Genomic DNA, 17828 nt, shown 5'->3' on the forward strand with positions numbered 1-17828 from the left:
TAATTTTATCTGCCTGTGAGATCTTGTATCCTCCCCTAGTTCTATCTATCTTTAAACCAGGATATTGTTTGATTTTTCCTAATTGTTTTATTTTAAATTTCTTTTCCAATAGTGAAATTATCTCAGTAGCTTCTTGTTCAGTTTTGGTGATTAATGCTATGTCAGAAGCTTATATCACACTTATTCCAAAAGAAGGGGCCGATCCATCACAAATTAAGAACTATAGACCTATTTCTTTACTGAATGCAGATTATAAAATCTTTGCTTCCATCTTGGCAGAAAGGCTCAAAAGATACCTAAATAACTTTATTCATCCTGACCAGAATGGATTCCTGCCAAAGAGACAAATTAGGGATAATATGAGGGTAATTCTGGACACCTTGGAATATTACAAGGCGTATCCTGAAAAACAAATGGCTTTGATATTTTTAGATGCCCAAAAGGCATTTGATAATGTGAACTGGAGATTCATGTTTTTGTTATTGGAACAGATGGGCTTTGCTAGAAAATTTATTCAAGCAATAGAAGCCATATATGATAAACAAACGGCAAGAGTAATGATAGAGGGAGATTTTACAGATTCTATTAATATAAGAAAAGGCACAAGACAAGGTTGCCCATTATCACCTTTGTTATTTGTATTGACTTTGGAAGTGCTGAATAGAAACATTAGAGAGGATCCAAATATAAAAGGAATGAAAATTAAGAAGGAGGAATTTAAATTGCAAGCCTTTGCGGATGATTTGGTTTTTATTTTGGAAGATCCTCTAGGAACAGCTTTAAAGCTACTGGAAAAGATAGAGATGTATGGTGAGATGGCGGGCTTGAAAATAAATAAAGATAAAACAAAGATCTTGACAAAGAATATGTTATTAAAACAAAGAGATGAACTGGCAGATTTATTGAAAATTCAAGTTACGAATAAGGTTAAATATTTGGGGATACATTTGACGTCAAGATGTACTACATTGAAAGAGAATAACTATATTAAACTTAAACAACAGATAGCATCTGATTTGAAGAAATGGGAAAATCTACAATTGTCATTGATAGGTAGAATTTCAACAATCAAGATGAATATTTTACCCAGAATTTTATATTTGTTCCAAACCATACCAATCAGGCTTGGTAAAGATTACTTTGAAGAATTAAATAAAATTGTGTTGAAGTTTATATGGCAAGGTAAGAAAGCCAGAATAAAATTAAAACTTCTACAAGATGCTAGAATTAGAGGAGGATTTGGCCTTCCGAATTGGGAGTTGTACTACCAAGCTGCAAATTTAATGTGGGTTAAAGAATGGATAACATTAAGAAAGACTAGATTGTTGACATTAGAAGGGCATGGTTTATTACTGGGATGGCATGCTTTTCTGTGGTATAAGGGAACTAAATCGCAGGGCTATTTTAGAAGGCATTATATAAGGGAGTCTTTATGGTTGAATTGGGAGAAAATTAAGAGAAAATGTTATTTGAAAATCCCAGTCTGGTTATCAACTATTGAAGCTTTTTCTTATCCTATAATATATGAGAAGGAACAAACAGTTAGATATGGGGAAATATTGGATGAAAAGAGTGAACTTAAAACAATGCAAAAACTAGAAGAACAAGGCATAAAGATGAATTGGTTTTCATATGCGCAAATACATTCAAGGTATCTTATAGATTCTAAAGCGGAGGGATTTTATGATAAATTGACTGATTTAGACAGGATCTTGACAGGTACTGATGAAAAAGTGATTAAAAAATTATACAGTTATTTCTTGGAAATTTTATTAGAGGAGGAACAAGTTAAAGAAACGATGATTGTTTGGGGGAAGAATTTTGGATATGGGATTGATTTGGAGAAATGGGAAAAATTGTGGTCTCAAAATTATAAAATGACAATGTCAACAGCTTATAAAGAAAACTTGTATAAGATGTTTTACAGGTGGCATTTCCCCCGACAAGAATTGCAAGAATGTTTAAGAACAAATCTGAAAAGTGCTGGAAATGTCATCAGATACCTGGCTCATACTACCATATGTGGTGGACTTGTGAGGACGCTAGAAAATATTGGACTAAGATTCGCATATGGTTGGAAAAAATGACAAAGACACATATAGACTTGAAACCAGAGATTTTTTATTGGGAATCTTACCTGATATATATAATAAAAATTTGAAGTATTTGATTGTAAATATATTAACAGCGGCTAGGATTGTATTTGCTAAAAACTGGAAGAGTGAGAAAACTCCATCAGAGGAAGAAATTATTAAGAAAATATTGGATTGTGCTGAAATGAGTAAATTGACATTTGAAATCAGAGAACAAGAAGATAAACAATTTTATGAAGTTTGGGATCTTTTTTATCAATGGTTAGATAATAAAACATAATAATAGAATATTCAGATTTAGCATAAAAAAAATTTTTTTTTCCTTTTTTTTCTTGATATTATCTTTATAAAACATTATCAAGATAGATTTGGTATGATCTTATGACTTATTGCAAAATAAACTAAGTAAACTATAGTTATCTCTTTAAAATATGAATTAACAAAATTATAGATAAATGATTTTTTTAGTGATGATATTAGGTTATACAATTATTGATTGATAATATGAGCTATTATGTAATATAATTATATTAGTGACTAGGAAATGGATGCACACAAAAAAAGGGGTAAACCAATCGATGCACTGTTTGTAAATTTATGAAGAAGGATGATATTTTTATGTTTTATGTGGTATGTCTATGTTGTTTTTTTGTTAAAAAAATTTTTTATAAAAAAAAATGCTATGTCATCAGTAAATAATAACAATAATGAAATCATACCATTACTTTCTCTTTTAAACAAACATGGATCAGCCATGCCAGCTACAAAGCCTTTCTTAGTTAATTCCTTCACTATGCATTGGTTCCACCCATATCCTGATTGCTTCAAACCATAAAGACTCTTTTTCAATTTCCAGCAATCATTTGTATTATCATTTTTGAGACCTAAAGGTTTCTTTAAATATATAGTATGTTGCAATGGTGCATGCAGATAAGCTGTCTCTACATCCAAATGATTTACAATGTATTTCTCCTTAGCTGCCCATACTAATGCTGCCCTTAATGTAGTAGCCTTCAGACTAGGTGCAAATACCTCATCATAGTCATTTGCAGCCTGATTGAACCCTTGTGCTACTAACCTGGCTTTATGGGTAACAGTCCCATCCACACCTGTCTTCAATTTATATGTCCATTTACATCCTATGGCATGTTTACCTGGTGGTAACTTAACATTTTCGTATACCTCCAGTCTTTTTAAAGATTTTAGTTCCTTATCCATTGCTTTCTGCCAAGCAGCCTGATCCTTAGCAGGATACAGTTTTAGTTCACTATAATTACTTGGAACTGTATTCACTTGGCATACAACACTAGACTAATATCTATCAGGTGGTCGTGTTACTCGAGTTGAACGTCTTGATAATACAGGGCTAACTGGTGGACTTTCCTGAGTTACCTGCTCCTGTTCTTCTACCTCCTCCTGTGCTTGAACTCCTACTTCCTCCTGTTCTTCCTCTTTAATGGCTATTTGAGGTTTACTGATTTTATTTTTGGGGACTATTTGGGTGTCAATAATAATATCATTGCTGGATTCCTGTGCCAGTTTATCCCATCCAACATGCTCAATAAATTTTGCACTAGCACTACAATAAACATGAGCTGTGCCTTGATCCCAAAATCTAAATGATCTATGGTTGGCCTCATAACCCCCCAAAAATAACTTCTTAGCTCTATGTTGTCCTTTCAGTCTTACTTGTGAGGGAATATGCACCCATGCTGGAGCTCCAAATGTGTGTAGGTAACTTAAATTTGGCTTTCTGCCATGCCAACGAGTGAATGGCAATTCTCCAGTTGTTGTATTCACTACATTGTTTAAAACATGGTTGCTACACATTATGGCCTCACCCCACAGTGTTTCAGGTAAACCTGAATCAGATAACATAGTGCGAGCCATGGCTTGTAATGTTTGCCCTCTTCATTCTACAAACAAGTTATGTTGTGGTCTGTAAGGTACAGAACGTTTATGCTCAACATCAGCCAATTTCAGCATAGTTTGGAATCTTTTGTTAACAAACTCAGTCCCATTATCAGTTACTAAAGTAATTACTTTTCATTTTTCTCTCAGCAAACCTTAGCCAGTTAAAGAAATGTTTGAATGTTTGTTTTGTTTTTCATTAGATAGCAGAAACCGTATCATGAGTAATGGTCCATAATAGTCAAAATATAGCAAGCACCTCCTAAACTTGGTTTCTTAGGACCAATTATGTCAGCAAAAACAACCTCTAAAGGTTCTTTGGTCTTAAACCCATTTAGTCTGTTTGCAGGAGTAACCTTACTCTTCTCTTGGCTACAAGCATTGCAGCGTAAATACTTTCTACAGGGTTTCAATTTTACTCCACAATACTCTGACAATTCAACAGTTTGAGAATTTTGAAATTAATGTGCCCTAGACATCTATGCAGTAAATGTATACATTCATCATGTGGCTTAACATTGTTATAAACTGAGTTAGCCATCTTCAACTGGTCATCATGTATCACATATAAATCATTTTCTAATGTAGCAGTAACACTTTTACCCTTTTTCTCTGTTATACAGTTATCTCCCAATAAGGTTACTACATAACCAAGATTAACTAAAGCCCTTACTGATAGCAAATTAAATTTCATATAGCATAGTTAAATGTTCATTTATACAAGAACAATATGCAATACCTTCACCTGATGTTTTAATCTTCCATCCATTTGCCAATGATACATGTTGTTTACTTGTGGACATCTTTACAAACCTGTTTCTATCCTTAGTAATGCACGGTGATGCTCCACTATCAACAACCCACAAATCATGGTTTACAGTTGAATTGCTAGACATAGGTAAACTTCTCGGCCTTCTGGTGTTTGCCAGTATTCTGTTGTTTTCCCTTCTTACAGAATTTAGCTATATGTCCCCTAGCCCCACAAGAAAAACATTTCCTAACAGTATAGGCAGTTGAAGACAAATTCTCTTCTTGTGGTTGTTCCTTCCTCAGTTGGTCCATATCCAGCCGTCTTCTTGCTTCTTCTAACAATCTTCCAGTTATGTCAGTCAATGTCAGTTTATCTCTGGGCAGGACTTCCATTGAAGATACATAATCATCATAATTGTCATCCAATGAGGAAAGAATGATGTAAACTTGATGCAGCTCTGAAAATATCAGTTCCTTTTCATGTAGCTCTTGAAAAGTTCTTTTCATGAAGTTTAAATGAGCTAACATATCTCCACCTTTCAGAAGACGTGCTCTAAACAGTTTACGTGTAAGATGTATGTGTGTACCTACACTGTCACGAACATAAATCTTCAAAGTCTCCCAATACCTAGCAGCAGACTCTTCTCCATGAAAATGGACTAGCTGCTGGTCACTCAGTGTTAGTCCAATTATACAAAAAGCTCGTTCGTTGTTCTGTTTAAAGTCAGCAAGCTTCTTGGCATCATCCTCATTAGCTGTATCCCAAGCATTTACATCCAGTGGGTCTTGAACTACATTCTATAAACCTTCTCTACGCAGAAGTAGACTGCACTTCAGAGACCAGGAAACATAGTTTGTTCCATCCAACCGGGTTATCAGTGATAGACTTGTTGAAGTGACTTGTACCATCTTTATCAGGATAGTAACCCACAATTAAAAAGAAAAACAGGTGTCTTTCTCAAAGGTCTTGTTTAATGAGCACAGCATATTGGCACAGTTTCAATGGAAAACAAAATCTAAATCTTTTCCACGGTTTCAGTATCATTAAACTAGGAAATAAACGCATCCCCAAGTCACATTGGCCAATTGGGTTGATTGGCGGGCTCTTCAGGCACTCCTTTTCCAACCTTATCTGTTGCCAGGAGAGACGACCTTGGTTCTCAGGAGAAAACTCTTTGTTGTCTCTAGTAATGCATTCTAACCCCCTTCCCCCTTCCCACTCTGTGTGGCAACTAAGGAACAGAAAAATGGCTGCAGCCAGGTTAAGTTCAAGTTGATAATCTGCTCTTCTCCCCACCACCCCCACTCAGTTTGTGAGGGTTATCTGGAAAACACCAAATTCAAACAGGTTAATTTTTTCTTAGCCAGGCCTATCACCACCTCGCTGTCCTTTTGGCTTCTGAGGATTCTTCTCATGGAACTTTCTGACCACTCTGTCTGCTCTTACATTCTGTCTCTTCACCCAAGTTGCTTCTGAAAGAGGGCAGCTTTTCCACTGTACTAAATACTGTAATGTCTCCTTGAACAGTCTAGGATCCAAAATTCTTTTTACTTCGTAATGGGTCTCTCCCTGCACTGAGATGGAACCTGGGGCTTCCCAAGCTACTGACCTTAGCTCTCAGCCTATTACTGGCTTCAGTGGATTGCTATGGAAAACCGGGTGTATTTTCCCCATCAAGCATGGGAGTTTCAGTTCTACTGTGACTGGATTGTGATTTTTATGATGGGAAAAAGTCCTATAAACTTAGGACCCAGTTTTCTACATGGCAGTTTTAGTTTCAGGTATTTGATGGAGAGGTAAACTTTTTCTCCTATGTGAAACAGCTTCTGGGGGAAAAGCCTTTTGTCTGCCTGCTCTTTCTGCATCTGTGACTTTGGCGAGTGCACGCTTTACATTCCCCCAAGCCTGCTGCAGGGAGTCTATCCATTCAGTGAGGGTTTACTAAGGAAGGGGGCTCTCGAGGCAACTCAGGCATTGGGACAAAGTCCACCCCTATGGCCACCTTGAAAGGCATGAAGCCTGTGCTGCTATGTATGGCATTGTTGTTGTATGGCATTGTTGTATCCAGCAAAAGGTAGATCAGCCCAATTGATTTGTTCATAGTTTACATAGCACCTCAGGTACTGGTCTATCATTGCATTCATGTGTTCTGCTGCCCCATTACTACTTGGATGAAAAGCTGAGCTAAGCACCTGGGGAGACCCAATTGATTTTACCAACTCTCTCCAGAATTTGGCCATGAACTGGACCCCCTGATCAGATATAATCCTTTGGGACTCCATGAAGTCACTAAATGTGCTTCAGGAACAGCTTGGCCAGTTTATGGGCTGAAGGGAGTCTGGAGCAGGCAATGAATGAGCCTGTTTGGAAAAAAGATAAATCACTGTCCAAATTATGATGTTTCCTCCACTTTCTGGGAGTTCCTTGATAAAGTCCATTGCTATTTCTATCCAGAGTCCTGACGGTTCGGCCACTTGTTGTAACAATCCTGGAGGTTTCCTAGGTCTTTTTTTTCATTGCTGTGCATGTCACCCAACTTTATACATAGCTTTCAATGTCCTTTTTATTGCTGGCCACCAAAATTATCTTCCCACCAGATGCCATGTCTTTAGGAATCCAAAATGGCCAGTTTGCTTGGCGTTGTGGCTTCTTTGCAGAACTTGGACACAGAGGGTGCTGGGGACATACCATTTTGGACTTTGCCATGCCAATCCATCTCAGGATGTCAGGAATTGTTGGTTATCCCTGAACCAAGGGTCGTTTTGCAGTTTGGCTCTGAGCTTTTGAATTAGCTTTTCCCCTGGTTCGCTTGATTGCCTCCAAGTCTGTTGCCTTGTGGTGACTTGTGCTGCCTTCTGGGGGATGGGAATGATGGCATTGACCACCTCTTCACACTTAATCTTATACTGGGGCATTTGGGACAAGGCATCCGCTAGAAAGTTTTTCCTTTCTGGGATATATTTCAGTGGGAAATCAAATCGGTTAAAATACTGCACCCACTGGACCTGTTTGGAAGAGGCCTTCCAAGGGGTCCTAAGGGCCTCCAGATTTTTATGATCAATCCATACTTCAAACAACACTTGGCTCCCTTCTAGGAAGTGCCACCAGGTTAATAGTGCACAATGGACCACGAAAGCCTCTTTCTCCCACACCACCCACCTTTGTTCAGTGTTGGTGAACTTTCTGGAGGTATAGGCACATGGTCGGAGATTCTTTCCAAGATGGCAGCAGTGGAGGAAACAGTATCAGATCACGGGAAGAGAATTTACTAAATTAAATAAGAAAGTATAAGAGAAAAAAAGGGGGAAGAACAGGGAGCAGAAAGTTAGATAAGGAAGACAGAAAGGATAAAGGAAAATAAGAAATTGGGTTAAGTAGGGAAACGCCAGCAAAACAATAGCACAGCGAATGAATGGCTGTACGGTGAGTCAGAGGCAGCTGGCAACTGAACAATAGATCCAGCTCAGGAGCATCGAACCAGTAGCTGATCAGCGCACAAGAAGGGAGGCTGAACAAGGAAGCAAACTGGTAGGTCACAATATATTTAATAACTGCCTAGACCCATATTCCAATCTAGGCAGCTCAGCTCAATGAGCACCCAGGCATCACAGGCCTCAGGGCCTAGCAAACTTAAGCCAGCTGACTACCACAGCCCTTCCCCTGCATTCTTCCAAATCAGCAGTCTTCCCCAGTGATCTGCCCCTGGTAGAGGATTTGTGGAAGACTTGATCAACATTCCCTCCCCAGCGAGACCAGCAGCCCCCCCAGCCACCTGCTACCCCAGCAGCTCTTCCCACTGGCTTGTCTGGCAAAGGACAAAAGGCCTGGAGCAACCCATCCGGCATAGGGAACTAGTGACTGTGAGAAATTGGGGGTGGCAGAATTGGAGGCAAGAAATGCAGCCGCAGAGGAATCATTGGAGGGGCTTTGCTTTGTAGCAGCAAAGTCAGACAGCACAGCAGCAGAAGCACATGGAGTTGGAGAGATCTGGTCTCTAAAGCTGAGTAGCAGGCTGAGCAGAGCAGACCAGACAGCCAACTGGATAACTAAATGGCAGGCAGAGAGAGCTGACCAGAGCAGAGACGAGGCTGAAAAGATCCGAGAATCAAAGGACAGAAGGGAGCTGACAGAGAAAATGACAAGAGGCCAGAGCAGCGAATGACGGAAGTGAAGGTAGCAATTAAGCTTGAGGTCCCAATGGCGAGGGAAGACCCCAGTAGAGAATGAAAATAAACACAGAACAGAAAATAAAAGACAAATAAATAGGCAAATAATAAGGACAAGAGTGGAACATTAGCAATCAAGGAAGAATAAAGATCAATCAAATAAACAAGGCAAATCTTAAATAATAAGATAGGGAGGAATTAGAGGTTAAAAACTTTTTAAAAATATTTAAATATATATATATTCTTCCCTATATTAAAAAATATAGGGAAGAAAAGGATAAATAAAATTAACATAACACTAAGTAAGTTAAATAAATAACAAGCTAGAAAAACAAGCACAAAAGAACAGAAAAAAGGATAAGGGGGAAAAAAGAAAGATACAAAACTTTTTACTCTAAAAAGAACCAATAAAAAGGTAGAAAATCAGGGAAAAGGTGACTGATACTATTGTGTTTTGCAATATAAGTTCCATGTATGTGCTTATGCCCAAAGAACACTCAAATTATACATGTATTAAATGTAAACTATATGAACTGCTAGAGGAAAAAGTAAAGAATCTAGAGGCAGCTCTAGCCAAACTCCAACCTATGCAAGAAAGCTATGCCCAAATCGAACCATATAATGAACAAAAAACTCCCAAAGGATTAGACCCTGCTGATAAATCCTTGGAGGAAGACAAATGGAGGTATGTCACACATAGAAGGAAACACAATAATCAAAGAAAGAAGCAGCACACATCTAACAAACCCTTGTTGCCCAATCTAAACCAATCAGAAGCAGCCCCATTAAGACTGAGCAAACGATTTCTCCCCCTAGTTGAAAATACTCAGATGCACAATCTCCCCCTCAAAGAAAACCTGCAAACACTAAGAAAAGAGACATCAACCAATATCCCTAAAAGAATTACATCAACAGATTCACCTGGAATAAGCAGAAAAGCCCCCCAGACTGCACCTCCTAAAAAGGGAAGGTGAGTATTGGTGATAGGAGATTCTATTCTCAAAGGAACAGAACCAGCCATCTGCAAACCACACATACAATCTAGGGAGGTATGTTGTCTCCCTGGAACAAAAATCAAGGATGTGGCTGAGAACCTAACCAAAATAATTAGGCCCACAGATTACTACTCTTTTCTACTACTACACTTAGGGACAAATGACACAAAAAAGGACTTGAAAACGAGTGATTATGAGCAGCTGGCAAAAAGTCAAGGACTTCAGTGCACAAGTAGTTTTTTTCATTTGTACTGCCAACGAAAGGACAACATCCAGTAAGAGAACCAAGAATTCTAGAAGTGAACACTGGCTAAAGGGTTGGTATCACCAAAATAATTTCTGTCTGTTTTATCTCCATGATGGGTTTTGACCCATCTCCATGACGGGTTTTGTTGCACCTTACAAAGACTGGGAAGAATGTTTTTGGAAAACGACTGGCTCAACTTATCAGGAAGGCTTTAAACTAAATTTGAGGGGGGAGGGTGACCAATCTCCAGGAGCTAATTCCCTAGAAAGCAAGTCAAATAATGAGGTAAAGAGGGATGGGAAGGAAGACAAATTCAAACACCAACTAGGAGGCATAAGAAGCATAGTCAGAGTCAGACATAAAGATCTCAAGTGCCTATATACAAATGCACAAAGTCAGGGGAACAAATAGGGTGAACCTGAACTATTAATACATGAAGGTAGATATGATAATAGTTGGAATAACAGAAACTTGGTGGAATGTAACCCATGATTGGAACATACTGATAGAAGGATACAAATTGTTCAAGAAACCCAGACCCCATAAAAGAGAAGGTGGAGTTGCACTGTATGTAAAGAACCATTATATTGCTACAGAAATGAATGAAACCAAAGACAAAAACTACCTAGAATGCATACAGGTCAATAGAAAAGAAAAAAAGAATGACATGGCCAAAGATGTATACTATAGGCCACCAATCAAGCAGAAAAAATAGACGTCCTTTTTGCTAACCAACTAACAAATATATGTAAAAAAGACACTACAGTATAATAGTAATGGGGGACTTCAGTTACCCTGGCATCAATTGGAAGGCTAATTCTGCACCAAGTGACAAATCAAATAATTTCTTAATTATTAGCTGATAACTTTGTTGTCCAAAAGGTAGAGGAGGAAAGTAGATGGACAACCATACTGAACTTAATTCTTAAAACAGAGAAGAAGGGATAAAGGGAGTTGAAACTTTAGGAATCTTGGGTGAGAGTCACCATCTCATGTTAGAATTCAACATAATGCAAATAATGATATCAGCGTCTTAGATTTTAAAAGAGCTGATTTTAATAAACTCAGAGAGAACTTGGAAAAGATTCCTTGGATGAAAATCCTTAACGGGAAAACAACTCAAGAAGCTTGGGAAACTCTGAAAAATATGATCATAAAAGCTGAGACCAGCACAATACCACTGAGAAAAAAAAACAAGAAATCCAAGAAGAAACTAGCATGGCTGCACAAAGATCTCTCTGACAAATTGAAAGACAAAAAGGACAAGTACCAAAAATGGAAAGAGGAACACAGAACTAAGGCAGAATATCAGCAGATAGCCAGAATCTGCAAAGACAGTCAGGAAAGCAAAGACTCAGAATGAACAAAGACTTGCAACAAAAGTTAAAGATAATAAAGTTTCTTCCAACATAGAAATAACAAGAAAAAAATCAAGGAAACAGTCGGTTCACTAAAGAGAAAAGACTGTAAGGAAGTAACAGGCAACAGAAAGAAAGCAGAGCTGCTTAACTCATTCTTTCCATTGGTCTTCACGCAAAAAGAAACTGTAGCCCAACCTGCCAAAAATATAACTGTAAAAGACAGACTAGAAATAAAAATTAAAATAAGCAAAAAAAAAAGAAGTAAAAGAACACCTGTCTGATCTTGATGAACGCAAATCACCGGGGCCTGATGGATTACACCCCAAAGTTCTAAAGGAGTGGCAAATGTCATCACAGAATCACTGTACCACATCTTTCAAAAATCCTGGAGCACTGGGGAACTACCAGAGGACTGGAAAAGCGCTGATGTGGTTCCTATCTTCAAAAAAGGAGAAAAAAACCAGACCCCAGGAAACTACAGACCAAGTAGCCTAACATCAATACCCGAGAAGATATTGGAAAAGATAATTTAAAAGGATCTGCCAACATCTAGAAATGAGTAAAGTAATAAATAGAATCATCATGGGTTTGTTAAGAACAGATTATGCCAAACCCATCTTATTTCATTCTTCATAATGACTAAATTAGTAGACCAGCAAAATACTGTGGACATAATATACTTAGACTTCAGCAAGGTATTCGACAAAGTATTCGACAGCCTACTTTTTGGTAAGCTAGAAAAAAGTGGGATAGATAACACCACCACTAGATGGACTCACAACTGGCTGACAAACCATACACAACGAGTAGTCCTTAATGGGTCTACTTCTACATGGAGGGAAGTAAGCAGTGGGGGACCACAAGGTTCTGTCTTAGGCCCAGTATTCTTTAATATCTTCATAAATGACTAATATGGGGGAATAGAAGGGGAACATACAAAATTTACAGATGATACTAAGCTTGCAGGAACTAACACCCAAGAAATTAGGCACAAGATCCAGATGGATCTTGACAGACTTCAACACTGAGTCCTATCTAACAAAATGAAATTCAACATAGAGAAAAGTAGTCTTACACTTACACTTAGGCAAGAAAAACCAAAAGTACACATATAGAGTGGGTGAAACCAGGCTTAATAGCAGTAACTGAGAGAGGAATCTTGGAGTCTTAGTGGACAACCAGCAATCAGCAATGTGTGTTGGCAGCCAAAAAAGCTAATGCAATCCTAAATTGCATTAACAGATACAATCAAGATCAAGATACTAATACCACTCTATAAAGCCTTAGTGAGACCACATCTAGAATAGTGCATCCAGTTTTGATCACCACATAAAAAAAGATGTTGAGACTCTAGAAAAAGTGCAGAGAAGAGCAACCAGGATGATTAGGGGACTGGTGACTATAATATATGAAGAACAGTTACAGGAACTGGGCATGGTTAGTCTAGTGAATAGAAGGACCAGGGGAGACATGATAGCAGTGTTCCAATATTTGAGGGGCTGCCACAAAGAGGAAGGGGTCAAGCTATTTTTCAAGGCACCCAAAGGCCAGACAAGGAATAATGGATGGAAACTGACCAAGGAGAGATTCTAGAAATAAGGAGAAATTTTCTGATATCAACCAATGGAACAGCTTGCCTTCAGAAGTTATGGGAGCTTCATCACTGGAGGCTTTCAAGAACAGATTAGACTGCTATTTGTCAGAAATGGTGTAGGGTCTCCTGCTTGGATGGGGGTGATGGTTGGATTAGATGACTTGTAATGTCCCTTCCAACTCTGTTAATCTAATCTAAAAATTATCAATAGCACTTACTTTAGGCATACATCTAGACCTATATATGCCTATTCTATCAGGAAGACTTTCTCATTCAAGTCATGGAAAATGCCTTTCCATATCCACATTGTTTTTCTTTTGTCATATATAACTTTGTAATACATATTTTACAAAAATGGAAATCTGCCATTTTTCTCATGTTCCAGGCTCAGAACAGCAATTTGTAGCAATGCCAATGAGGCCTTTTCTAGGTTTTCCTTTTTGTTGTGAACAGGTCTCTGGGTAGGCCCAAACACATTCAAACACCATCATCATGACAACATCATTCTCCATCTGTAAAACTGATGGAGTTGGGGTATATAAAACTGAATAATTGGGATCGGATTTAAAAGTTGTACAAATATACGAAATATGAAAAATGAGAAGGTACACAAATAGGACACTTTACAAAGTAAAACAAAATAAGCAGTAGCATTTGCAAAAAGAATCCTACAATATACTTGAAATATGATTATCAGATCTGTGCCTTAAGCAAAACATACACCTTTTTAATTATCAACAACATGTACAGACATTTCTTTCTTAAAAATCATGTCAAATAATCCAAAATCCATATTAAGGAGGCTTGACCACAGGGGATACCACAGATTACATAGTGAAGATATATATTCACAGATATATAATTCACCTTATTTAAAGACATATTAAAATCCATCCACTTATAAGTTAGCTGAGAATGGAAAGTAAGCACATACTTATTTTTAAAAAATACTAAAGGAAAAAAACTTATTTTTTACATTTAAAAGGAGTAAGTCTTGAATTGCTTATAATTACAATACCTGGTTTTTCAGTTTAGGCTCCTTTGGAAATATACAAATAATAATAAAACAGAAATCAATTCATAAATAGACTGTTTACATTCATAAAAAGCAGCCCATTCACGGACCTAAATACATCAAAGATAGCCTGAGTCCCTAAACCATACTTTGATTCTGCATTAAAAGGACCCCCAAGTCAACTGTCTAAAAACATACTACTTGGCAATCGTATTTATTTAACACTCTCACTTCTTCCCCCCAACTCTCACTTCTCCCCCCCCCTTCTTTAAAAGGGACCTCGGGGAAATTTAGTAGCAAAAGTTAATTATGATAGGAAGCCACCAGCTAGGCTCAACTTTCTGACACATGACTGTTGTTCACTTTAGTTCTCTACCCTTCTAGGCTGGCCTTCTCTCTTTACCACAGCTCCAGGAAAACAGAAGTAAGTGCTTGGCATCTTCCTTTCCAAAGTCCAATACTGCAGAACTATGAATTCAAATACATAAAGACAGCAGTAGAACATTGTAGTCAGGTAGGTAAGGAAAGTGTAATAGAAAATTTCTTCTAAAACCAAACTAATAGCTATCAATAGAAGAGGTTTATTGGAAAGTGGCAGTCTTCTATTTATCATTAATGTTTAATAAAATTGAAGAAGTTGCCAGAGCACACTAAAGCAGAAGAAAAGGCATACCATTGCTTTACCCAATCAAGAATAACATTCTATGTATGATTCAATGAACCTAGCCAACAAATCAGAACGTTTAAGACTAAAGACACTTTCCTAATGACCCTTGGAATTGTAAAGGTGCAGCCTGGCTTCCACCATTTCTATCTTTGCAAATGTGATTTGATGAAAGTCTTCTTGGGGGTGGTGGGAGGGGAAGCTGGATTTCATCTATTTCTCAATATGAGAACAATGTTTAAATTAAAATTAGAATTCTTTTATTGGGCAAATGTGATTGGACACACAAGGAATTTGTCTTGGTGCAAATGCTCTCAGTGTACACAAAAGAAAAGATACATTCATCAAAAGTCAAGAATCATCAGGTACAACACTTAATAATAGTCATAGGGTACAATAAACAATCAAATCATACTAGGAAACAGTCCATATAAATCATAAAGATACAAGTGACAAAATTACAGTCATACAGTCACAAGTGGGAGGGGATAGGTGATAAGGAGTGATGAGAAGATTAATAGTAATAATAGTGCAGACTTTGTAAATAGTTCGACAGTATTGATTGAATTATTTGTTTAGCAGAGTGATGGCATTCGGGGGAAAACTGTTCTTATGTCTACTTGTTCTGATGTGCAGTGCTCTATAACGTCGTTTTGAGGGTAGGAGTTGAAACAGTTTATGTCCAGGATGTGAGAGGTCTGTAAATATTTTCACAGTCCTCTTTTTGACTTGTGTGGTACACAGGTCCCCAATGGAAGGCAGGTTGGTAGTAATTGTTTTTTCTGCAGTCCTAATTATCCTCTGAAGTCTGTGTCTGTCCTGTTGGGCTGCAGAACCAAACTAGACAGTTATAGAGGTGCAGATGATAAATGCTTTAGGGAGACTGATGCCAAATGAAAAGTAGGGATATGTCACACTTTTCTATTACTCTCTCCTTTCACATTGGTCCTAACATGTCAAAGCTTACTAAGTAGCAACAATGTCCAATTTACTTCCTTTTGGCTTTAACATGCAATCAAATAAACTGCAGAATAAATCACTGACCTCCGAGCACCATTTCCTGATAATGCCTCTGAAGCCATAGGGGCCTCTAAAAAGAAATGCTGAATATCAAGAGGTGGTATTCAGCAGGTTCTGACCAGTCCTGGAGCAGAAATTTTGAGTAGCTCAGAGAACTGGCAAATACCATCTCTGACTGGAGATTTTACAGTATTCTTCCCCTGCCACGCCCACCAAGCCACGCCCACAGAACCAGTAGTAAAAAAATTTGAATCCCACCACTGCTTGAGTATGATCAAGTAGCAGAGTCAGAGGACTTCAAAAATATGTTTGAAGGAATCTATGGACGCATTCTTAAAGAGTAAAACTACTTTTCTTTCCATTGAACCACCCAACTGTCATTTTGGAAAATGATATATTTCAAAGTTTTCTGCATCAGCATAATAAATGATATCAAATGTGCTATTATGTTATCGTGCTGTCACAACCCAGAATCCTAGAGCCACATTAGCAGCCAAGAGTGCACTGCCAGCAAGTAAAATTAAGAAGCCTAAAAGCTCCCTGTTTTGCTTTTCAACAATAAATTTGCTAGCCGTAGCTTCTAAGAAAGAATTCAATATCCATTGGCCATCCAAAGCAAAACAGGGAATTGCATTAACAACAGCCAATGCTCCAGAGAGTGAAATCAGATATCTGTTTAAGCTTGTTAAGGTGCATGATATAGTCATTTTTTAAAAACACATAAATTTTATAGTTTCAGCACTTTGGGAACATAGCAATTAATTGAACTAATACTATTTTTATTTGCTCTTTATAATTCTTTATTGATAGCAAAAACCAAAATAAGTAAGATCCTAGTTGTAAAATGTATTTTTATACAAGATAAGGGAAGAGACTTTACATAAGAAAAAAAAACATATTGAGAAAGGATGTAAAGGCTAGACCACATTATATATTCCCCTACAGGTGGACATAAAAAACTAATTTGCCTTTACACCAGAGCTGTTGGCAGTATACATATTTAATAAATAAATAATTTTTTAAAAACCCTGCATATTCCAATGTTTAAAAAAATATTCCAACTTGGAAATGGGTAATCTAAAACACTATAGTCATTTTTATAATTCTCAGTAATAGCTACATGCTATTGCAACATATTAGAATATACAGTATATTATTCACATTATCATACAAATGATGAAACATATTGCTAAACAGTCACTAAATGAGGCAGTCATTAAACAAGGACTACCTGTCCTTGTAGTGACATGTTCCTATAGGTTTAAGAAATGAAAATTCTAATATTATAGAAGCCAAACAGAATGGGGCAAGGCGTCCTTTATGAGTGCCAACTTGTCCTGATACTTGGTGCAGGAATTGTGCAGACTAATTACCCGGGTTATAATCTACATGGTTTCTATGTCCTTTCCAGATTTTCACTGAAAGAAATATATCTTGTTTTAAATGACTGAAGTGAAGATTATGCTTCCATAGCTATATTGACTATCCCACTACCAATGGAATCCCTGATTCAATGGACTCAAGCAGTCCTGGGACACTTTATAAGAAACCCCAAAGGGCTTGGTATGTGGAGATCTCAACACTCAACTTGGCAAATGTAGCTCATTTCCATATCTTTATCCAGAATGGATCTTTTCTAGTCATGATACGAGCCACATACGTAAATGTTTCTTGTCATAAAAGGAAGTCAGCAAATTGTTTTTTCCAACAGAAAAAATTGCTTTGCCCACTTCCCATGGACAAGGCCATCAAGAGTTGGTGTGGAGTTAGCAGTCTTATATATTTAATAAATAAACACATTCATTTATTCAGGCTTTTTAAAGAGTTAATGCTAACATTTTAATTTGTAACTATTTGTTTATGCTTTTACTGACGTTTTTACTGTAATTTTGTAAGCCATTAAGAAAACAGACTGTGTAATTTTAAATATATACATAAAAGATGTGCATAAAATGTTAGATATATTTTTACTTTTATCATTTCCTGTAATTGGATTGTTTAAATCAAAATC

The 17828-nt window shown here is 37.3% G+C and overlaps 1 protein-coding gene across 3 annotated transcripts in view; it reads right to left on the bottom strand.

Moving 5' to 3' along the window:
- Nucleotides 1-13824: 13824 nt before the first annotated feature.
- MBTPS2 (membrane bound transcription factor peptidase, site 2) overlaps nt 13825-17828 on the bottom strand; it is a 37901-nt gene continuing 33897 nt past the window's right edge. For all 3 annotated transcript variants that reach the window (XM_087938248.1, XM_026714241.2, XM_087938247.1), the window contains one exon: nt 13825-16489. In XM_087938248.1, coding sequence (XP_087794374.1) covers nt 16267-16489 — 223 coding nt within the window. In that variant the 3' untranslated portion in view covers nt 13825-16266. The remainder of the gene's footprint in view (nt 16490-17828) is intronic.

Source organism: Pseudonaja textilis, chromosome 8, assembly GCF_049901715.1.
Source record: "Pseudonaja textilis isolate UNSWEBS1 chromosome 8, rPseTex1.2, whole genome shotgun sequence".
NCBI lineage: Eukaryota > Metazoa > Chordata > Lepidosauria > Squamata > Elapidae > Pseudonaja > Pseudonaja textilis.